Raw genomic sequence first — 24672 nt, 5'->3', positions numbered from 1 at the left:
CTCCATGAGGCCAAGGCATGGAGCCAGCAGGGTGCATTAAGAAATAAATGACACTTTTTTTTTTTTAAGATTTTGTTTATTTATTTTGGATCGAGAGTGAGAGAGTAGAGAGTGGTAGGGAGGAGCAGACGGGGAGGCAGAGGGAGAGAGAGAGAATTTTTTTTTTTTTAAGATTTTATTTATTAGAGAACGAATATGCACGAGTGAGGGAAGGGACAGAGGGAGAAGCAGACTCCCCACTGAGCAGGGAGCCCAATACAGGGCCTCCAGGATCTTGACCTGAGCTGAGGGCAGATGCTTAACTGACTGAGGCACCCCAAGGAAACAACTGACAGTCTTGAGAACAAATGATTTATCCAGGTTTGCTCTGTTATTTTTGTCTAGTGTTTTCCTGTGTATTCCCAGTATATGGATGGAGGGCTTAGATCCCAGGGTAAGGCTCAAATAATGGAGAGATTGGTTGACAGTGGGAAACACCTTAGGGTCTCTGGTATGGACATCTAACTTGCTTGTCCTCACCAAGTAGACAATTTGGTTAGATTCAGCATATATAGGACATTTCTTGGTCCCAGTAGAATATAGAGTAGAAATGAATTTTTTAAAGATGATCTCCAGCTCCATTTGTTGTTTTTTTTTTTTGGGGGGGGGGGAGTTGTTTTTATAAAATTGAGATATAATTAACATAAAGCATTATGTACTTTAAGGTGTACAGAGTATTGATTTGATACATTTCCATATGTTCATATTGTGCTGTGTTGGTCTGTTAATTTGCATTCCCAACTCAAGCCATTTCTCCTTCTAGCTTGTTTATACGCAGTCATCAGATACTTAATTTTGTCAGCCTGCCACTCAAGAGCAGTGAAATGGGTAGATATTTGTAGCATACGGCATTTAGAAGCATGCTTGGTATGTAGTAAATATTTCATTAGAGTTTGTTTAATAAAAATAGGAAATTATTCTTACTTTCAAAGACCGTATCATTAATTGGAAAGGTAAAATGCACAAACAACCAAAAACAAAAAAAACAAAACAAAACAAAAAACCAAACTCAACCAGCACATAGCTCAGTATGGATGAAATGCCACCCAAGAGGCTGGATGAGAAGAGCCTCTGCTGTGTGCTCTCAAGTCACCTCACTTATTCATCTAAACTACCAGCAATTCCTCCCATTTTATGGTTCAAAAAAATTGAGGTTAGTAGGCATAAAAAACCTTACAGTCCTACAAGGTCATATGTTAATAGCAAGGTTTGAACTCAGGGCTGTCTGAACTGAAGACTCTTGTTACCACCAGATAGAATAGACAGAGAAAGCTTTGGAAGGAGGCTTGTGCTGGACCGGGAAGGATGGATAGAATTTACCAGATGGAGAGAAGTGGGGAGCACATACAGACTGTGGAGGGCAGGGAAAGGGGTAGGCACAGCATGAGCAAAGATGGGACCTTGGGAAGCATGAAGTGTGCTGGGAAGGGGGGAGTCTCCCCCAGACTTGCCAGAGTAAGGAAGGAGCATCAGATAAAGCCAGAACATGGGTTGAAGGCAGAGCATAATGAGCCTTGAATTCTGAGTTTGGACTTTATTTCATAATCCATATCATAGCCCATTGATGGTAGTTGTGACCGGGAGTGACATGGTGAAAAGAGTACTTTAGTGATTTAAGTCAGGTGGGATATGGAATGTGCTGGAGAAACAAAGGGGCTGCTATCATGAAAGCGAAGGCTTGAGGTACCAACATATGGTGCTAAGTACTTCATGTGCATTATGCCATTCATCCTGATGATAGCCCTAAGAAATGAGCACTGTTAATGTCATCCCCATTTTCCAGATGGGCAAACTGAGGCTCTGGGAGGTTAAGCACCCCCACAGGGATTACTGATGTTGCTGGGATCTGAATACGGTGGATCCAGTTCCACCTGAGTTGCCTCTGTTTGCTACAGCGCCTGACACTAGCTCGGGAGACAAGTTGGGGCAATTTTAATAGGTCAGATGTCCAGTAGTTCGGTAGTGATGGAAAAGGAGAGATGGGAGCAGAAGTGCAACACATTGTTGTATGCGAGCCCAATCCCTAGGCCTGTAATTTCATAGTTTCTGTGTAGCGCTTCCTTCAGAGGCTGGTGCTCAGTGGTGAGACCATTGCCAAGACCATGGCGCAGCATGGAAAACCTTGCCACCTAGCTTAGGCTTCTTGAATTTTTCCAAGGAAATGTATTAATTTAATAAAGTAGGTGCCTGAGGCTGGTGTGCTTGGTGTGGGGTACCTTTGAGATGGTTTAAGCAAATTTTCAGGTGTTCTTAAGCATCTCAAGTTTTAGTTACCAGAGTTTGAGACGAGGAGGTGCCTCCAGAGGTCTGTGGGTGATCACATCTCCCTTCACCCCATGAACCTTCCCCCTCACCTGCTTTTCTTGATATATTCCCAGTTACTTCTCTGTTTTGCTGCTGTGTGGGCTGATACACCACAGAATTGTCTGTTTTACTTTTGTTTCAAATATATATATATATATATATTTTTTTTTTTTTTTTAAGAAAAAGAGGGTGCATGCATTTTGACTGCAAAGCTTTTGACACACAGTTAAATGGACCTGTAATTTGTGCTGTATGTGATGGTGGCCATGTGGGGCAGTGCAGGCCAGCCCAATAACCTCTCTGCTCTGTCTGCTGCAGGTGATAAGAAGTACATCATGGGGCCCAAGCTTTCTACTCTCGATGCCACTGTCTTTGGACACTTGGCACAGGCAATGTGGACCTTACCTGGGACAAGACCTGAGCGGCTGATCAAAGGCAAGTCCTACAAACCTCTTCGGGTTTTGGGAGTTGCTTTGGGATGAAGGGGTGTGTAGGGGTAACAGAATGAAGTATTCTAGGCCAATGCCTGTGAACTTGACTAAGTTTTATGGTGACACCAGGCTGTGGTGTCTAGGGCCGCAGTCAGTTTACTGTGCTCAGGATATTTAGGGGTTGAGGAGAGACCAGGCTGCAATCTTGCCTAGACTATGTTCTCAACAAAGTTGACACAAATTGTACTGTGTATCACACCAGGACTTTTCTTTCAACTCCCTACGTAGTGGACTTCGTACTGGTTGATACGGAGCTTGAATTCCACTTAGTGCTTTGGTTTTGTTGGCTTTCTTAATTTCCTTGGGACACAGGTGGCTCACCACTTTCTGATTTATCTAATGCTGCTGCAAACATGGTAGGCTGGGGCTGATGGACTCACTGCCCATCTCCATGCTGTTTTTGAGTCTGAGCTGGTTTATGTATTTCACATGTAGGTATAAGTACATATGTTTCTACATCATTGGAGTTCAAAATATTCTTTTCTCCTATTCCAGTGGGTATCTACAGGTCATATATTGAGAGTAGTAGAGCTAGAAAGTTCAAGATTGTGAAAAGTGGGGCAAGTGTCAACAAATGCTTTGTAAGTTAGATACAATGTAAGATATTATTACTTGTAGTAGTTGTGTATGTTGCCTAAGAAACACAATCTTGTATTTTTGTAGTATGAGCTTGGCTGTAAGGCCTGCCAGAGTTTCATTATGGACTGGAGGGGTAGAAGTAGGGGTGAATAGAACCAGACCTAGAGGAGGAATGAATATATGTGTGGGGGTGGGGGTGGAGGTAGGGGTGGTAAGCCAAGAGTAAAATTCCTGTTAGCAAGGGGGCAGGGAAAGTCAGATCAATGTGAGTTGATGTCAAGGACCAGACCTTGGCGTGTGTGTATGTTGAAGGGCACAGACTGAAGGGGTGAGATGTACAGGGAAGCTGGGCCCCTGGGAGAGGCTTCCCCTGTGTTGGTGGGTGGGAACTGTTTGGAGTCCTCTCCAATTTGAAGAAGTACCTAAGCAAGTGCCTGGGGGCCGGGGATAGAGGGTTCAAAGTCCAATATTTGGGTTTGAGAAGGGGAGTGACAGAGTTGATCAAGGTATTTATGCCCTGACTGAGCAGGCTGGGAGTGTGGATGAGGTTACCAGTGAATAGCATATAGAATGCTTTTAATGTTGGATGGATGATGGTTGGGAACCAATCAAGGCAAAATGATACAAGAAACATGAGGCAGGTGAATATTCATGTGTGGTAGTTTCAGGTGGGTGGATAGGAAGGTTGGTGAAGGCTATGGCATTCTGGTGTGTGTGTGTGTGTGTGTGTGTGTGTGTGTGTGTGTGTATTCATGTGCATGCCCAGAAGCTCAAACCAGGCTAAGGACAGAAGTCATTCTCCAGATCCTCCTATTGGAGGGGTTGGGGCTTCAGCTACATTACCAGACTTGGTTGGAATGGGTCAGGCATTGACTGAAGGTCTTCCAGAACTTCAGCTGAGTGAGGCCTGGGATAGTATGCACTGATACTTAATTTCCTAAATAATCATCATAGAGATGTTCTTTATCTTACAATATGTTAAAACTTACCTAAATTGAATGTTATCCTAATGGTGACATTTGTAGCATTTAACATAGTTTCTCTTCATTTTAATTATCTAAAAATATATTGGTTCCCTTTAGTTCATTTAGAGGTATGTTTTATATGTACACTCTGTTCCTGTTACTTCCTACTCCCTCCCTCCATTTCTCCAGCACACCACTTTTACACACTGGTGAGTACACAGACTGTTACATCTGTCCCCATAATTCTTTATTTTTTAAATTTTTGATTAAAAAAGTATTTTAAAGATTTATTTATTTATTTATTTATTTATTCATTCATTTATTTATTTATTCATTCATTCATTCATTCATGATAGACATAGAAAGAGAGAGAGAGAGAGAGAGGCAGAGACACAGGAGGAGGGAGAAGCAGGCTCCATGCCAGGAGCCCGATGTGGAACTCGATCCCGGGACTCCAGGATCACGCCCTGGGCCAAAGGCAGGCGCTAAACCACTGAGCCACTCAGGGATCCCCTGATTAAAAATTTTTTAATTTAAGTTCAATTATTAACATATAATATATTATTGGTTTCAGAGGTAGAGGTCAGTGATTCATCAGTCTTATAGGAAACAAACTGAAGGTCGCTGGAAGGGCAGAGGGTGGAGGGACAGAGTAGCTGGGTGATGGACATTAGGGAGGGCACTTGTAATGAGCACTGGGTATTATACTCACATACTTCTATATGTACATACTCCATACACGCTCACTTGTACACATAGACTTATATTTGTACCCAAGTGCTTGCTCATGCATGTGCGTGCACGTGCACACACAACTGACATCATCTTTTATTGCTCAGAAACATTTAGGTATCCATTATAAGTAGAACTATCAAATTCTATGGAATCCCTTCTTGCAGGGATGAAGCATCTTTTTATTAAATTATTTATGACTTGGCCCTTCTCTCTTTCACTTCCTGGAAGGACTCGAGACATTTATTGTTCTTTTTAAAGAAATGGGTCAGCCTTTTTGGAGGATTGATTTTGAGTCCCACTCAAGGCCCACACATTTGAGGGAATCTGACACCATCATCTGTGAGGGACTTTGGCACATGGTTGCATGTACTTGATTCTTAAACAAGTTAGCAGCTTCCAGCTCTCCCTGGGGAATGGTGTTGCATGAATCATTAAAGTCCCTAGAGAGTCTCCAAATCACATTTTGGTCATTGGTTCCATGCTCTTCTAAACCTTCTGACTGGAGCTGCTAATAGGAAGGCAAACTACTACTTTCGTCTCTACTTCTTTCTCTGTCTTTGCTCTTCCTGTGGTGGAGACTTTCCTAAGAAGTAACAAGAGGAAGGAGAAGCAGAAACAACTAAGAACCTGTATGATTTAGAACTGGCTCAAAACCAGGAGTGTGAATGCTTGGTTGGGTGAAGCAATTTTCTGCCTTAACTTTGGAGCCACCAGGGCACTGTTGGCCTCACTGCATGTGTGAGTGTGTGAGTGCATATGTGTAAATATTAGCTTTTGGTCCTAGATATTAGTTACAGTATCTAGCCACACAGTGTACTGGAGCCATCTAAAATAGTGAGAAATTTGCCTTGATTTAGGTAAGTTGAGGGACTTTGAATATTCAACAATTCTTAAAATATACATAAGTGTGTATTTGCATATATATATATATATAGATGTAGATATATGAAATATTATTTTCTTGCTGGAGAAAATTTCGAAAAGTAGAAAAGTTAAAAAAAAATAACTTGTGCCCCCTGTCACACACAGAGAACTACTGTTAATATTGTAGCATGTGTCCTCATCTTTCAAGAAGTACATGTATGTATATATTTTTAAAAATTAGGATCCTGATGCTGATACAGTTATAAACCTATAGTTTTAATTAACTATGTATTATGACCATTTCCCTTGTCATTAAATATGCCTTAAAACAACATAATATTCTATCCCATGGCTACATTGTAATTGATGTGATTAATCTTCTTTTTCTGGACTTGTGGGTTATTTCACATTTTTTTTCACCAGTATTCTATAGTGAATATTGTATAAATACATATTCTTGCTTTTTTCTGGTTATTTCCTTAAGCTAAATTTCTGGTTGGGGAATTTCTACCTTAAAAGGTTTAAGCTCGGGATCCCTGGGTGGCGCAGCGGTGTGGCGCCTGCCTTTGACCCAGGGCGCGATCCTGGAGACCCAGGATCGAATCCCACGTCAGGCTCCCGGTGCATGGAGCCTGTTTCTCCCTCTTGCCTGTGTCTCTCTCTCTCTCTCTCTCTCTCTCTCTGTGACTATCATAAATAAATAAAAATTAAAAAAAAAAAAGGTTTAAGCTCTTAGTCTACATGGCTAAATTGCTTGTTAGAAAGACTGAAGCTGTGTATATTCTTATTTAAAAAAAAAAATCACGACTTGAGCCAAAGACAGATGCTCAACCACTGAGCCACCCAGGTGCCCCTTTTATTGGAAATTTAAATTTAAAAATACGTGATTGTCATAATAAGTTCAATTATATAGGAAAATTTTAAAACATTTATTTAAAACAATTTTTAAAAAGATTTTATTTATTTGAGAGAAACATAGAGACAGCAACAGAGAGTGTGAGCAGGAAAGAGGGGGAGCAGTGGGGAGCCCCATGCAGGGCTCTATCCCAGAATCCTGGGATCATGAATTGAGCTCAAGGCAGATGCATAACGGACTAAGCCACCTAAGCAGCCCTGATTTTTTCATTTTAGCCCTGAATATTTTAAAAGATTTATGCTGTCCAATATAGACAGCATGTCCTCATCCATGTCCAATATCACTCCCATAGAATAACCAATATTAAGAATTTTGGATGAATCTTTCTGTGCCTTTCTTTTTCATGCGCAAATTTACATATGTATATATAGTAGTTTTGGTTTGTTTTTACTATTTTTAAGCTAAGCAATAGAACTGTATTACACACATTATAACTTGCTTTTTTCCACTTAATAGAATATTATGTCTTTTTAACAGCTACAGAATATATAAAATTGATACAGTATAATTCATTCAGTCAATCCCTATTGATGACATTCAGGCTGTTTTCACCTTTCTTTTTTACTGACACAATACTGTTGCTATCATACCCGTATATCTTTATATACTGGTGCTTTTATTTTAGTAGACTGGAGAAATAAAAGTGGAGTTCTGGGCCAACAGATATATACATTTAATATTTCAACAGGAGATTTTGGATTATTTTCCAAAAAAGTGTATAGCAATTTATAATTCCATGAGACATGTAGTTACAATGCCTGACCCTCCACATTGGATATTATCAGACTTTAATTTTTACTGGTTTGATGTACGAAATCGTTATCTGATTATTAAGTACACTTTGAAAAAAATGGCAGTTTTCCTATAATTTTACAAAGTTTACACCTTCAACATAGGCTTTTATGTTAACACAGTCATATCTCAGACACACACACACACGTATACACAGAACCTATTTCTATTGCCAACTTTTTTCTATTCTTTTGGCTGGTGGCATGTTGAGTGGGTTAGCTGATGGAAAATCTAGGCACAGAAGGGACTGGCCAAGCCAGACAAGGATAGAACTCAACCATAAAATTTCATTCTTGTGTCCATTCTTTTTATTGGTGGCAGGATATGAGAATGGATATGTGGGCTCCTAGTTTTTGTGTATCAAAAGCAGTCCCTTTCTGGACTGCATGATGGAATCATCACTTTTTCTTGACAGCTCTTTATCTTTGAGGGGCGGCACCTGTCCCCTCATAATTCTTGAGACCCCAGAAAGAATTACAGGAAAAAATTCTGTGACAGAGAGTGTGCAGCTATTAATTCCTAAGCCAGGTTGTCAGCTCATCAGTAGAGAGGGAGAGAACAGATTCGTGGCGAAGTGCATGGTGTCTGGAGACTGCTGGTGTTTGAATCCTGGCTCTGCCACTTTCAAGCTATGTGACCTTAGGCGAGTTAATTAACCTCTCTGTTGCTTCAGTGTTCCCATGACAGATGGGGATAATAAAAATTCCTGCCTCATAGGATTATTGCAAGGGCTAATTCAACACATGAATAAAGCACTTCAAACAGTGCCTGGTACGCAGTAAGGACTATATGCATGTTTGCTACTGTTATTATTAATTTTTATTATTGCACACTGAAATGGTATTAATGTCACATACTATGAAGGCAGGGCAGCTCTCCTAGAAGAAAAGCTAATAAACCGAGAGTAGAGAAACAGCCACACAAGAGGCAGATAGAACCATATATGGTGTAGATTCTGTGGCTAGATTCTGACTTTCTAGATGCTCACTAACATGTTCATAGGGAATGGTGTTGATTGAGGCAAACACAGCTGTCCCCAGACCCTACTGTGAAGTGACCATGATCTTTGATTCCGCCCCCACTCTCCAAACCTTGGTGCTGCCTCCACAGCTTTGTCCAAGTGTTGGTTACTTGTGAAGGGCAGCAATACCTGGTGAGGTGTTTCATGACTGGTTCCCTGGGGAAGAGTCTAAGGGAAGGTTTTGCCTGCATCTTTTCAAGGAGCACTGATGTTGGCTCCTTGGCTTCTGGCTTCTGGGCATGTATGTAAAATCCTTGAGTAGGGAATCAGGATGGACTCTTCCATAATATGAGTGGAGTGTTATGATCTGAGACAACTGAAAATGGTGACCTGGAACCAATACTAGTCCATGGAGTAGAACTAACTCCATGGAGTAGGACAAAACTTTATTATGTTTTGTAGGAATGTGCTTATTGAAGCAGAGCAGCAATCAAGTTTTGAAAAGTTTTCATGGAAAATGCATATAATGGTGTTATGCAAAGTAACAGGAAGTGGTAATAATGACAATAATTAAATAGAAAATATGCAGAAATAAATTGCACCAAAATGTTAATTGTGATGACCTTGGATTGATGAGAGCGTAGGTGCCTTTTGTTTTCTTCCTTATCTATTTATACCATTTCTATATACAGACTTCTAATTTTCCGGAATGAGAGTATATTATCTTTGATAGAAAATAAAATAGTGTAGTTAAAGGCTATAATCAAGAGACTCATTAATATAGAAACAACCTAAAGGGCCACAAAGGGGGCCTGGTAAAAAACAAAATGGAACTATGGTACATCTGAATAATGAACTGCTGTGCAGTTGTCAAGATGATAGTGTGAAATTGAAATTTTCTCATTATAGGCTGTTAAGTGGAAAAAAGTAGCATAGGAAACAATATATAATAGATGCTAAATAGCAAATGTAAATATATATAAATGTATATAGAAGTATATACATTTCTGGATGAACATAAACAAAAATGTTATTACAGTGGGTGCGATTATTCGTAACTTTTATTTTTTGCGTATCCACATTTTCTAATTTTCTACAATAAAACATGGATTACCTATATAACAAGTAGATGTTTATAGAGCTTTTAAAAAACAAACATCCGAAGAATACTCTTAGGGCAATGAGATCCTGTAAGGAATAGTGACAAATTATGTATTTGTAAGCAATGTTGCCATCTGGTGGATCAAAGGCAAAAACTCACCCTCTTCATTTTTCACTGGGAGTTAGGATTGCATGTCAAATTCTGTGTCATGTTTCAGACCAATACCTGGACAAGTTTAGTGACTTAACCAAAGTGTTCCTTTGATTCACGTGAAAAGTAGCCCAGTGACTGGGTAGGAACCTAATTATGGGTGTAGCGTTTCAATTTAATTTAAAAAATTTTTACAAAATACCTGTTTTACTTAAAAGTGCCTGTGGGCACACTCATCCATAGACAATTCTGAGTTATCCATTTTATTTAGGATTATTTAGAGCAAAACTAACATCTTAACATAACTTTTTTCAACTACTTGGCTTAGTACCCAGACCTTAATTACACTGCAAATATTTGTAGAATGAATGATTACTTCTGGCTGACTTACCCCAACTAACAGTTGGTGTATTTTCATGGGCTATAAATTAATTTAAATATGAACCAGTCAGAGCACCAGTTCTCTTGATAAGCAAACATGAACTAATAAAATGCTTTACAAAGCCAAATGATGGTAGTTTAGCTACCATTGTGGATACTCTACCCCCACCCCCCATCATCACCATAAGACTCTCTCCTATATCTCACTCAGCCCATTTACAAATTTAACTTTTCTCACTCACCTTTCTTCTTATGTGCATGAACATCTAAATCTTTGATAGTCCCCGTGGAGAAAAACATTGTTAATGTCTCCCCCACCACATTCTTCCCAATTCCCCCATAAAGCTAAGCTGCTGCCTTTGAGAATTAACCCTGGCTTTCCTTACTGCCACCCCCCTCTCCCCTGCAGGTGAGCTGATCAACCTTGCCATGTACTGTGAGAGGATAAGGAGGAAATTCTGGCCCGAGTGGCACCACGATGATGACAACACCATCTATGAGTCTGAGGAGAGCAGCGAGGGCAGCAAAACCCACACGCCCCTCCTGGATTTCAGCTTTTACTCAAGGACAGAGACCTTTGAAGATGAGGGAGCAGAGAACAGTTTTTCCAGAACCCCAGATACGGATTTCACTGGACACTCGCTCTTTGATTCTGACGTGGACATGGATGACTACACAGACCATGAACAGTGCAAGTGATGTTCAGCCTCGCTGACCCTCTTCTGCTAGAGCTGCCACTCCCTGGGGTTGGCCCGACATCCTGGGTAGAAATCCATCTCAGCTGGGAGGAGATCTTCGTGCTCGGCACACTTCTCACAAGCTAACTGGACTATAGCAGCCTTATTTCTTTTTGTACAAAACAAAAACACAGAACCATTCAGATGGCTCCATTTAAAACAAACAGGCAAAAAAAAAAAAAAAAAAAAAGTCAGCATGGTTCCTGAAATCCATTTTTGTTTTCATCAGAAAACTAACATTTTGTGGTAGAGCAGGTGCCAGAGCAGGTTGTCTATGGATCGTGTTTACGTAGATCCTCTTCAACCCGAGGGCTTAGCTGTGAGATGGAGTCTTGAACATCCTGCATCCACCTGGGTTCAGAGTCATGAGACAAGTCGCCAGGAGAAATGTAGGAGACAGATGTTCTATGGTGGCTGCTTGTATTTTATTTGTGTATATTGTATGTTGAGATAATTCAAATAAAATCCATAGATATTCAGTGAACACCTACTACGTGCAAAGCACTGTGTTAGGTGCTAACCAGTATAAGTTTTCTTTGTCCTGCCAGTGACTAGCTGTGTGATTTCGGGCAAGTCCCTTAATTCTTGTGTGCCTCATTTCCCCCACCTGTAAGGTGGGGATACCAATACTCTCCACCTACCTACCTCACAGGGGTGTTGTGAGGATTCACGTGGTAACATTCGGCGCTTTAAACCTCTTGGAAGGGGTGTGACATAAACGCAACATTTTATTCTTGGTTGTGCTTCCGACGTATGAAGATTCGAGGGCAGAGGAATTCCATATCCAGCCAACAGCAGCCACAGTCAACTCGCAAAAGCCGAGCAGACGAAACATGCAAAGGCACAGCTAGGACTCTGTCATCGTTCTTCCCTGTGATCTTGCTTGAATCGAAATCTTTTGTTGAAAGAGCCTTGAAAAATATTTTTACAGATCATCAACAGCTACACACAGTCTTCAATTCTGTGGACCTGCAGAAGTCTTTCTTTTGTTGCCTGAACGCACACTGGAATGTCGTCCTTTGTTGACTCCCGAGTGTTAAGTTGCCTGTGTTTGGTTTATTTGAAGGGAATAAAGCTCAGGAATATGATAGGTTTCTTAAAGGTGAAGGGGAAGGTATTTGACTGATTTTTCTAAGCAGTCGCTTACCAACATGTAATGTCTTTTTGAAAACAAACCTTGCAAGAAGTATTGAAAAGATGAAGTATGAAGAGGATCCTGTTACTGATATCAAAGCACTTTGTGCAGTGTAGACTCTATGCAGTTTTACTAATGCAACCTTTCTGGTGTTCTCAGCCATTGCCCCATGAGAGGAAGGCAATGCTGAGGACAAATCTTAATATTTCTTAAGGATTTCCCATAGTCTCCCTGTGCTCCCTCTCCTTCCCCATAGAGCACATGGATCCTTGGGGTTACTCTATTTACCAAGGCATCTCTGAAGACATTATTTTTGTTGACTTAAAACATTTTCCAGTGAAATATGGGGTGAAGATGCTGGGGTGATGGCCGTGGATTTGGGCTAGGAGGGTCGGTGTTAAGATTTACTACTGCAAACAGAACTGCTTTGCTTCCGATCACAATGGACTCACTGGGTAATGGTTATTCATTGTAGGGCCAAAGACGCACTGCTTAAAAGATAGCAACTTGTGCTGAGAAGTTCACATACTTTGGTTGAAAAAGACTCTCTTTGAATATGGCTTTTGCAAAAACAACCCTAAAATGCGGTGGATTCACAAAGAGGTAAAGGGGGAGAGTTGCTGAGGCCGCTTACCATTGAAGCAACTGTGTGGGATATATGTAACTGGGAAGAAATGTGGAGATGCCCTGAGTTAGAAATTCTTGTTGCACAGGAAACCCAATTGGTAGTATCTTATTAAAACCATTCATCTTCCAGAGGAGACTGTTTGTGCCTGATGAAAATGTGGTGGAGAAGATACAAATGGATGAGCGTGTTTTATCTCCAGCGTCGTGTGCGAGGATTGGTCATCTCTGTCTCTAACGTGTGTTCCAAGGTCAGCTGGTGGTAGTTCTGAGTGACTAGGGATACTTTGACTAGGGAAATTTTGGGCTTGAAAATGTGAATGAAATAAACAGATGGACTATAGACCTGTCCGCAAAAAGACCGAGTTGCCCTGATCCCACTCTTAGCTGGAAAGAGTTGTGTTTGAAATTTTGCCAACAATTTATTCTTACTATATAGCACCAGGTGTGTTATATCTTCACTTCAAGAATGATTAAGTTATGCCTGTGTAGAGTCACATATTTTTTTATTGTGCATAGCTTGGAGGGCAAGTACATGGAGAGCCAATGTTTTTTTGTGAAGTTGTAAAATAAGTCATTCTGTCTAGATACCTCTCACAGGGGCTTGAATGGACATTACCACTTGGAGTCTTGGGTACCAGCCTGATGGCTCATGACTGACTATACAACATTTTGTAGGTGTAACCTGATTTGGAACCCTGGAATATACCCAGGTTTTACCTTCCATGTGTGTTATGGAAACAAAAGGACCAAGAGAGAATCGCTGTGGTGTGGATGACCTGGGTAGTCTTTATGGGATGGCTTTATTTTTATTTTTTTAATTTTTATCTTTCATTCTTAAGCTCCCCAGATTTGAAATGTTCTCCAATATGGTGAACAGGTGCTACTTATAAGAAAAAATAACAAGAAATTAGGGGATATTTTGGTTATCTGGCTTACTTGTTCAACTTGTGTTTCTTTTTTTATTGGAAAGTAACTTAAGGAAGTGTGATCTTTAATGTTAACAGATGTTTTTTGGTTGATCGGAAGACCCACTAGCCACCTGTTTTTGTTTGTTTCTTTTTTACCTGTCATTGTAAAAATAAATTCTGCTCTTCCATCCCTCTCCCATTGTCCCTTATCCCCACTCATCAGGATCGAAGAGCAGCAACAATGTGTTTTAATCTACATATGGCAGAGTAGATATAAGGGCAATATAAATTTATGCAGAGGTAAAGTATATTGTCAGAGTTTACCATTTTGTTGTTACAATGAATTGTGAACAGTGATGCTACGGAGGCCATCCAGGTGACTGATCATAGACTTAGAACAACTTGGACTTGAGTCACAATTGCAGTCTGGCCCTCCAATGAACCTTGCCTGTGTGTACTGTGGTGTTAGAAATTAGGATATCTTTTCCTAAAATAGTTAAGAGTTCAAGGAAAGGAAGAGCTAGGGATTTTAGCTTCATGGGTGTTGCCTAGATTATTTGAGAGAAAGTATAGAATCATAGCAATGTATAGCGGGGCCATGGATTAGTTGTAGAAATCCCTTTACAGGAGAGCCTCTGAGGTTATTGGCTCTATGTCACATGCACATTCATTTGGAGGGCAGGACCTGAACTGAAGTCTTTGACCTTGCTTTAGATGGTTCTTGCCAATTATACCACTTTGACTTGGTTTCCTTTTAAAACTCATGTCCCCTGAGAAATCACTCCATGCCTGTGGAACCAGAACATCCCAGCCTCTCTTAAAGAGTGCTTGGAGTCTTCCACTCTTGTTCTCCATGTCTATTCAGGTCAATCCAGACCAATTCAAGAGATCTTTCATTAGGATTTACTCTGTGCAAGACACTGCTAGACTCTATGAAAGACATCAAGTCACCAAGACTCCTTATCCTTTGTTATTTATCTTTAAAGAATCCATACCTGTATGTTCACTTATTATGTATTTACTGAACATCTACCTACCCTCTGCCTGGCCCTAGGACCCATGCTGGATAAAGAGGTGAACAGAACAGACATGACATCCTTGTTTTAGGGCATCCTTTTTTGCCCAGACTTCTCTGAAAGCTTCTTTTAAATGCTTGGTTGCTTCCCTGATCCATTCCACCCACCACCATTAATTTTTTTAAAAAGCCTTGGCCCTGAGGGGCTGCCATATTGCCTCAGGATGAGGGCCACTCCCTGGGGCATGGTATTCTCACCTCTTCTCTCATCTCATTTCCTGTTGTGTCTCCTAGGGCTCCTCCATTGTGAGCCATCCAGTGCATCTGGGTTGGTCTCTTTGCCACTGCCTAAATAGGCCTCGTGTCTCTCTGCCTTTGCTTATGCCTCTGCCTATGTTAGCCTCTCTTCTGTCTCTGCTTATGCTAGCCTCTCTTCTGAAATGCCTGCCCTTCCTGTCTGCTGGTCCAACTCATGCCCAGCTCTTGAGGCCCAACTTCATCCATTCTGCAAGACTTCCCAGCCCATTATAATCTCTCCTTTCTCTAGAAACACAGCACTCATCATTTCCTTCCATGATGGCTACAGGGGAAAGGTATGCCCAGAAAGCAGGCCATACATTAAAAAGTAGTGGTTTTGAATTTTTTGTGTTGGGGCTGTCACTGACAATCTAATGAAAGTCCTGTACCTTATTACCAGAAAAATACATATATGCAAATATGCAAAATTTTACATATAAGTTCAGTTTTAGAGGCCTGAAATCATCCATGGATTCCTTAGGGGTCTCACAGACCCTAGCCAAATAAGCCTACTAGAAAGTCTTTAAAAGTTACTGTTGTTAGTGTTCATTCTTTCTTGCCTTTGATGTATTCAGAGAGGAGAAAAATTGGTCTGGGATGTGCGTGCAAAAGCAATCTCTTATTGTCCATGTCGAGTGTGTGTTGAGTGACAGGGAAGGAAGGAAGAAGAGCAGTCTAACATTAATTGATAAAGTGTCTTTGTCTTGACAGATTCGACCTTTTGAAACTGACAAGATTTTATTGTTGTCATCGTCGGTTGTCTTTAAACTATCCAAAAAGTTAGTTTATCAAAATCAATTCAGGGCCAGATGAGCTTCACTTCAGCCCTTGAATCCACCACTTCTGCGTGGGTAGGGTGACTGGCTGGGGGCTTCAGGTAGGAGAGAAGAGGCTGGATTTTTCCTTATAGGAAAAAGGTCTGCACAGTCACATTTTCCTTTACTCATCCATCCATTTATTCATGAATTCATTCATAGGATAATTGTTGAGTGTATTTTCAATAAAAGGATGGTGCCTTTGTTGATAGGTAACTACTCAGGTTTTTCTTTATTGTCGTCGTCTTTGTCGTCTTCTTTTTTTTTTTTTTTTACAGGGTGAAGTTATTTTTATTGCTCCTGACTATGATCCAAGATCCTTTGCTTTCCGTTATGTGCAGTGCTGTTTAAGTTGAACAAGAACCGATGAAGGTACATTCGATCACAAATACTTCCAAGTCTGAATGCTGAACTCTGGCAACCCATCTTTAATAGACCCTGCCATCAATTATATATGATTGTGGAGTGTTTGACCTTCTTTCACTTGCTTCCGGTGGTCTGGATGAAACTAGGTGAAGTTTGAAAGGTTCCCCTTAGTGGATGGGGCAGGAGGTCCCTCTTTCCTAGAGTACTCTTGCTAGTGCTCAGAGTAAATGCAAACACATCATGAATGTTTTCGTCATTTGAATTCCTTACCAGAAACTTGAGTTTTTAGTCCCTGACTTTAAAGAATATCCGGAAGATATTATTTAAGATTCCTTAACCTTTACGATAAGATAACTGGGATGAGTAACATATTGACCTGGTCTTTAGAGATGGTTACAGAGGAAACTGAAAAATAGCTTAAAGGAAAGTGACTCAGCTCTCTTGGGGCTGACAGTGTGACCCCCTCGGGCATTCTGGCTCTTGCCAAGGCAGGGGACTTGTCCCCAGAACAAGGCCCTCTGAAACTTATTGCTGGCTAGATTATGACAAAGTGGGATGCTCGAAATTCAAGATTATTGCTCCAAGTTGTAAAACCTTTAGATAAATAAAGGGGCCCATTGCAATAATAAACTAACTTATGAATGTGGTCTATCCAGCACCAACACTCATGATCATTTTAGTAGGAGAAACAAGTTACCTAGAATAAAAGATTGGTAGAGACTTTAGTGTTCTGTACACAATTAAATAACATCAGCAATGAACTTGATGGCCTTCTTGGATTTTTGAAAATTGTTGTCCCTATTAGTAGCTTTAAATATTTTGAAGCAATCCACTAATTGTAGAGCAATATGTATTTATGATAATGGCTAATTTTATTAAATATGAATAATTTACACCCTGCCCCCACCACAGCAAACATCTTTTTCTTTTCTTTTTTTTTTACTTTGTGGCTTTGGAATAGAGCAACTCATTTATCAATAATATTTAAAACTTTTCCTTTCTTTAGTATTTTTAAAAGTTACTTATGTCTTTAAAAATAATAGGATTCAGCTCCTAAATTGTCATGTTAATTAGCTGTGGCTCAAAAGCAGAAGGAATACAATTAAGTGGAGGGCTAGGAAAGAGAAATGCAATGCTTTGGATATTTGCCACCTCCCTCCTCTTAAAAGTCACAAAACGAAACAGATCTGTGGACTTTTTTTAGCAGTTGTTCAGAATTAGAAGTGTTGTGTCATATTTTCTTCTCTCCAGTAAGAGATCACATTTGGCTTATTCAAACACAAACCATGTCCAAATGATTGTATTTTTACTTTAAACAAATTGAATCTGAATTCTTTTGCAGCAATAAGATTAAACACAGTGCTCAAATTTTTGAGGAATCTCTGCTTCAGTAGGGGCGACATGTTTGTGTTACTCCTGTCAAAATGATTACCTCAAGTAATCAGTCTCATGGGATCATGCTTATTGTAAACATGTGTTTTCCCCAGAGATGTGCATCCTGCAGAGTGTCTGACAGCTCAGACGGTGGTGATGGTTGGGAAGATGAGGGTCTGAATCCTTCAGTTAATGGTATGAGGATTTCATGGAGTGGGAGGAGAGGAGAAAAGGGCAATGGATGTGGTGGCTTCAGGCAGCCACATGGTATGGCCGTGTTAGAGATGTGTCCGGCACGTCAAAAGTTGTCTCAGTGGTGGTGTTAGTAACACAATACAAAATCCAGGTTTATACATCAAAAACAAATGCAGTTTGTAGGGAAGGGTTGTTTGTGGATATACAGAAGACCAGTGAAGGAAGCTTTGGAGGAACATTGATCTTTGTCTTAATTTATATGCTCGTGCTCCAGGGTTGTCCCACCTAAAGCCAAGGAAGTAGGGGAGCAGGTAAGAGCAGAGTGTTGGACCCCACCCAGTTCCTTTGATTCTGGAACTTCCTTCTAGTTTCTCAAAAGGGTTTGTGGCATATGGTTTCCATTTTATAAGTATAAAATGTACACAGTAATGTATATTTGTTTCGTTGATGTCCTTTAAATGGAGACAGCCCAAATCATCGGTATTTAGGCAGGGGTCTCCAAACCTTTGTGCTCATTCACTCCACAGTAAAACTTTCTGAGCATGCTCGTTAGCATATTTATTTATAAACACACACACACACTGCTCACACTGCTGTACTGATACGTACATGAAAAACCATGGCAAACATAGAAATTTTCATATTCTCCTGCACTCAATAAGAGTTTAGGGAACGGGGCAAGGTGTATTTAGGGGTAGCACCTAGAAGGCTACAATTGATTAAAGAATGTGTATGTAACATTTGCAGCAAAGTGATATGTAAAATAGGCATGGGCGCATGATCGTAGGTCAAGGAATGTATGCCTGCGTGTATTTATTTTTACTTAAAATGGACATTTTTAGTTGGGGAAGAGAATAGTGAATACATAGATATCCCTTTACAAGAGCTATTTTTGATCCTGTTTTTTGGGACCACTTGATCTGGAATGTTTTGGAAATTTCTGAAAGATTTCACAGTCCATGGATTTAAGCAAAATAAGAAAGGAGGGGAAAAAAAACAATGCAAATATGGGCTGTATTACTTGAGAATTCCAGTACCAATCTGAAAAGCATGTTTTGCTAATTCCTGGTAACCATCATCTCACTGATTATATATCTTTCTTCTGTTCGTTTGTAACCCCATGTCTGCAAATGTGTGGAAGATGCACAGATTTATTTTCAGATGTCTGAGATAGGAAGGACTGATGTTGGTATAATTTGAACCCACATTTCAACTGCTTGGGGGCTGATGGGTGGACATAGCCGGCCTGGAAGCATTTACCTGAACCATCTGTTTTGCAAACACAAGGAATAGCGTCTTGCTGAACAAAGGGCCTCCGTGTGGAGGTGGCATTCCAGTGTTCATTTCTGGACCTATGAGTTACTTTAGCACAGTTATTGTTAGTAGTTTATAAAGCCATATTTAAACTTGTACACTTGATTGTAAGATAGATTTGAATTGTGCACTATGTTGATTACTGTATATAAATGTGGAAATTCTGTACATTTGGTCTCAATGCTGTATGTATTTGATGTGTAAATGATAACTAGTGGTTATGAAATAGCTTTGCTGTGAATGTCTTTATTCCCATTTGCTTCTCTTTTTGCAAATTTGAATGTTTTAAATGTTACCCTCAGGAGGAAAATCTGAAATTTTTGCATCTAACATACTGCTAAGTGGTGGTCTCTTAGATGCTTGGGAAGATCTTTTCCTTGTAAGGCTCTTGTATAATTAAAACATAGGTAATGAATTTTTTAGCCATGTAACTTTTAGATAAGAATTTCAAACGAATGTTTTTTAAGTAGAAAAACAGGTCTTTGAATATGTTATCCTCCCCTCTCCTGCCTTTAGTTCCTTTTTAAGATTTTATTTACTTATCTGAGAGAAAGAGACGGAGAGAGTGACTGAGAGGAGAGGGAGAAGCAGACCCCTGGCTGAATAGGGAACCTGGTGAGGGGCTCGATCCCAGTATCCTGGGATCATGACCCCAAGTCGAAGGCAGACACTTAACCTACTGAGCAACCCAGGTGCCCCTCCTGCCCTTAGTTCTTGCCCAGTGTGCCCCTCAGAGCTTTTGGGGAGTGATACCCACTAGTAGAGAGAAGAAAAGGAGAGGGTGGAAGCGGGACACATGTTAAGACCTTCACGGTGGGTACTAGGCCTGATGACAGAGCAATTTCCTTTTCTATTGATAGTGTCTAAATTAGTTTTTGTACCTCTTCAATGAAGTATGACTCCCATTTTGTAGATGAGGAAGGAGCCTTGGGAAGGTAGATTAGTGTAAAGTGGCTAAGATGTGCTCAAGTCATAGATTTGCAGTGAGGGCTTTAGAAATACAAATCCTGTCACTAAGTGTTCTACCCAGACACGCCTGGCAATGAATGGCAAAAGACAGCGGGGCCTAAGGGCATGTCAAGACCCATAGAGACATTTAGGATGTTTGAAATCCTAAATCTAGAAATTTGACCAATTATTATTCATACGTTAGCATCTTAGCATTTATTTATTTTTTTAAAGAGATTTTATTTATTCATGAGAGACCTACAGAGAGAGGTAGAAACATAGGAAGAGGGAAAAACAGGTTCTCTGCCAGGAGCCTGATGTGGGACTCAATCCTAGGACTGCGGGATCGTGACCTGAGCCAAAGGCAGACGCTCAACTACTGAGCCACCCAGGTGGCCCTAGCATCTTAGCATTTACAGCAAATTGCAATAAGGTAACATTCAAAATCCTAAATTTCCCCAACCATGGGAATATCTATTAAGTAGGAATTGAGAGGATACTGTAATCCCACATTCTAGAGATCATAATTTGGTTTTTAGACCCGCTTTCCTCTGCTGACTTATAAATCCCAACTAGTCAACCCTGCTTATTAACACAGGCCCATAATTGAAAGTGCTTTGGGACAAAGCTATATCTACTTCCATTTAAGTTAGCTCCGGACCCTTCCAGAACTTGTGGGGAGGTCCTGGGTTCAAGCCTGGTCCCCTTAGGGAAGCTTGCCCTCTTCGCTTTCCGAGGCATCAGAAGGAAGGGGGGTGTTCGCCTTTCCAACGTGCTGCGCTCTCTCAGAAGGAATGTCTTCCTGCCAGTTGTACTGAATATTCCACGACTTGATTTTTCATATTTTTGTCCTTCTTTCCTTTCAGAGAAGAGGCAGAGCAGGTGGTGTCCTGGCTCTCCCAGGGGCGGCCTATTTTGTTTGCACATGATGCCACTGTCAGCACCCATTAAACACTTCCCAGCTGGGCTGGTTCCCATTAGCACCAGACTTTTCTTTTAAAGCCTACTGAGGTGAAAGTAGTTAATCCCGTGGATGAGAGGAAACTGGAAAACAAAGGAAAGAGGACCAGCTCCCTCCCTCACGGCAATGGCTGTGTTGGTGCCCTGTGTGCCCAAGAGCTACCTGGTGTATTTTCGTGGTGGTGCGCCCATTGTGAAGACGGAGGGGGTCATCTCCAGGTGAGGGCCTGTTAGGTTGGAGGCTCACCCACTCGGGGAAGTGTGTTTGGCCTGGGCGAGCACACTGGGTAACAGGTGCTCAACATGTATCAGGTCAACCCTGATGAAAACAACACCACAGGCAGCCTTGAAAGGGAGGAGGAGAGTTGAGGGGAGGGCTACAGGGGGCAGGGAGCAGCCCCAGACCCCTTTCCTGGGCCCTGCTGCTTCCTTCTGCACCCTCACAGACCTCCCTGCGGCCAGCTGGGGCATTCATGGGCTAGCAGTGGAAATTTTGGACTGCTCCGGGATGTCAGAGTCCAGATTCCCTGGTAAGAGGGGGGTAAGAGGGGAAGGAGACTAGGCCGGTCTGTTTGGAAGTCATCCCTCTGAGGGTAAGGAATGAGGACTTATGCAAGGAAAGAGTATTTAAATAAGACTTGTGTGATGACAGCCTGGATGTGGGTCCTGGATGTCCGAGGAGAGGTGGCCACAGAGCAGCTGGGCTGCATCTCGGTGGCCCCCGAGTGAAGTTAGAGACCAGAAGTGGGGCAGGGGTGCTGTGGGAACCGGAAGGGCGAGATGCCAGGCGTGGAACGTGGAGCACATGCACAAGGAAATGCTGACTCCCGGGTGTGGGGAAGGAGAGGACCAAGGTGTGGGGGTAATGCTGGGAGACGGGATGTGAAGAAGCGCTGGTCTGGGGGAAAGTGGTGGTTGGGTTTAGCCACACCAAAGATGAGCAAGCAGCAGGAGATGTGGGACTGGAGCTTGGGAAGGGGGGGAAAGTGAAGCTGCAGCCCTGGAAGGGGTTGTGGAAGCAAATGGGCTGGAGGTTATTTCCTGGGGAAAAAAAACAGAAAAAGAAGGAGACAACCCCCTAGGTTAGCATCTTAGCATTTATTTAGTTTTTAGAGATTTTATTTATTCATGAGAGACCTACAGAGAGAGGTAGAGACATAGGAAGAGGGAAAAACAGGCTCTCTGCCAGGAGCCTGATGCGGGACTCGATCCTAGGACTCCGGGATCGTGACCTGAGCCACATCTTTAGCTCCCTGCATTTGTATAATGTTGCCCTGCCAGTAGGGTACTGTCTCAGTAACTCCCTGCCCCTGTCACCTGTGTCCTCACATGCGAAACAGGGGGTCTTGCAGGTTGATCTTCAAGGTACCTTCCAGTTCAACCTCCTTTCGTCCTTCCCCATGGTTGAATACCACTTTCCTATCAACACCGATTCCACCTCCTGCTTTCTTGATTTTGATCGTGTTGGAAGGAGGAATTTCGTGACCAGATCAGCCACTAAGAGCTAACATTTACGTATCGCTTAGTCTGTGCCATGCCCTGTGTTCTTGGCAACCCGCACCCCTTAATTCATTTAACCTTTACAAAGGCCCGGCGAGAAAGGGACTATCATTGGTGCCACTGCCACCACCATGATTAGCATCACCACTACCACCACCACCACCTTCCTCGGCATCATCACCATCATCACCATGTCTGGTTCACAGATGAGGAAACTGAGGTAAAGAGAGGCTAACTGACTTGTCCCGGGTCCCCGCCAAGTGAACAGCAGAGCTGGGGTTTAAAGACCTAGGTTTGACCCCATTTTGTGCACCGCTAGCCCTACACCATTCTAGTGGTTGTGACATTGGACCACACAACCTTTTGAGGAGAAGGCTGTAAGGACGGAGGGTGCTTGTGTGGAAGCAGAAATGACTTGACTTAATTAACTTCTGAGTTATTCTCAGGCAGCCATGGGGTTTGTCTTCTTACAGAATGCACACAAAGCCTGTCACCAGGTCTTGGATCCATGTTCAGACAGACGCTGGTTCTGTGCTGGGGGTGGGGGGGGAATCTGAGTTGTGGGTTATCCCTGGTTCATGTGCTTCCCTTCTGGTGGTCATGGCCATTGGCCCCACACACTGGCATTCACCTTGGCCCTCCTTAGAGAGGGAATTCCTGGGGAAATAACAGAAAAAGAAGGAGACAACCCCCCTAGGTGGCAGGGTTCTTCGGGTTTCTACTGCCTGCTGCCCGGAGGAGCTCATGACATGCATTGCTGGCCACCATCTGTAAGCAGTTGCTGCACACTTCTCCGTCTCTAACCCCACACCATGCTCCCCGTCTCCAGACCCACATATCCATATGCCCGTGGGATGCTGCCTGTGGATGTCTCCACACGTCCAGATGTCACTGCTAATCCACATCCTCCCTCCGTCTGCTGTTTGTCAGGGTTCCCGAGCCTCTTAGTGTCTCAGCAAGAACCCCAGAGTCACCCAGTCCTGGGGGTTCTGCTTCCTGAATTCCTTGGAATTCATCTCCTCAGCTCAGCCTGAGCTTGTGGGGCTGCTGCCTTCTGTCTAGGTTCCTTCCTTCTGGTCCGCCTCCCTCAAACCCAGCCTCCACCTTGCTGCCAAGCTATTCAAGAATTTGCATGTCATCCTTGCGCAGGGGCCATGCTAATCTTCTCTGTGTTGTTCCAATTTTAGTATATGTGTTGCCGAGGCGAGCACTGCCAAGCGACTCATAAAGGGAAAACTGTCCATGTTGTTTCTGTAGCTTTCAGGATAAAGTACAGGCACATGAGGCCTTCCGGGACCTGAACCCGCCTCCCTCACTTGCCATATTTCCCACCACTGCCCTTCCCATCTCCACACACCAAACTCCAGAGCTACCAAACTATGGATTTTGTCACCTTGTTTTACCTGTCATTCCACCACTGAAGGAATGATGCTGTTGTATATAAAAAAAAAATATTGGCATTTTTTCCTCCCTTTCTATTTACATAGATAACAAATGGCTGGCTATAGTTGTTTGTTTGTTTGTTTGTTTTTTTCTGTTTTCTCTGTTGAATGCCTTCTTTTCACCAGACTTTCCCCAAGGAGAGAAAGCGAAAGAGAAGGGTGTTCTTCATTTCTGACCTGGTGGGGGATAGAAAGGTACACCAGATGCTGACTCTACCCTCACTGGTAGGTAAGACATAAAACTGGTAAACTATAGATGTTGATAGATACCACAAGAGAGGGATAGATAAGATGGGTTGGGGGGATCCCCCTGGTGGATAGAACCCTCCCAGTACAGGGAGCCTCATCTTTCTGAGATGACCCTCACTTGTCAAGGACCTCCTCTTCACCCTCAACATCTTAGACAGGTAAGTAGCATTAGCCCTGCAGGGTTCAAGGAGGCCGAGAGCTGTCTTTAAAGGATCAAAATGGACCTAGAGCACATCTGTGGTTGGGAAGGACAGGGCTTTCCACCAATGGCTTGGAGGCAGATGGTGGGGGCTGTTGGATGTCTATAACCTTGTGTCTTAGCAGCAGCTGCATCAACCCCTTTCTCCTTAAGAGTAGCTTCAGGAAGTCACTGTGCAGCAGCTTTTCCTATGAGTGCATATTAGCTTCAGGGAACTCTTAGGATGGAACACTCTGGAAATCCTACCCACAAATGCTTGTAGTTGTTTCCTTATCAAACATTTGCTTTACTTGTTGCGGGGTATTTATCCCC

General features: G+C 42.1%; 1 protein-coding gene and 1 non-coding gene across 7 annotated transcripts in view; one reads left to right on the top strand and one right to left on the bottom strand.

The window, feature by feature from the left end:
• Positions 1-19290, top strand: part of FAXC (failed axon connections homolog, metaxin like GST domain containing) — an 89131-nt gene extending 69841 nt beyond the window's left edge. For 4 of the 6 annotated variants that reach the window (XM_072737919.1, XM_026002913.2, XM_072737938.1 and 1 more), the window contains 2 exons: positions 2662-2778; positions 10689-19290. In XM_072737919.1, the coding sequence (XP_072594020.1) occupies positions 2662-2778; positions 10689-10978 (407 nt within the window). In that variant the 3' untranslated portion in view covers positions 10979-19290. The remainder of the gene's footprint in view (positions 1-2661; positions 2779-10688) is intronic. The other 2 variants (XR_011997214.1, XR_011997213.1) reach the window with 2 other exon arrangements.
• A 4284-nt stretch (positions 19291-23574) lies between these two features.
• LOC112923210 (U6 spliceosomal RNA) lies at positions 23575-23681 on the bottom strand. The gene has a single exon (XR_003235638.1). It is a non-coding gene; the product is annotated as a U6 spliceosomal RNA (small nuclear RNA).
• Positions 23682-24672: the final 991 nt, after the last annotated feature.

The sequence above is a fragment of the Vulpes vulpes genome, chromosome 1 (genome assembly GCF_048418805.1).
Source record: "Vulpes vulpes isolate BD-2025 chromosome 1, VulVul3, whole genome shotgun sequence".
NCBI lineage: Eukaryota > Metazoa > Chordata > Mammalia > Carnivora > Canidae > Vulpes > Vulpes vulpes.
Note: the sequence above shows the minus strand (reverse complement) of the source record. Positions and strands in the feature narration are given on the sequence as shown.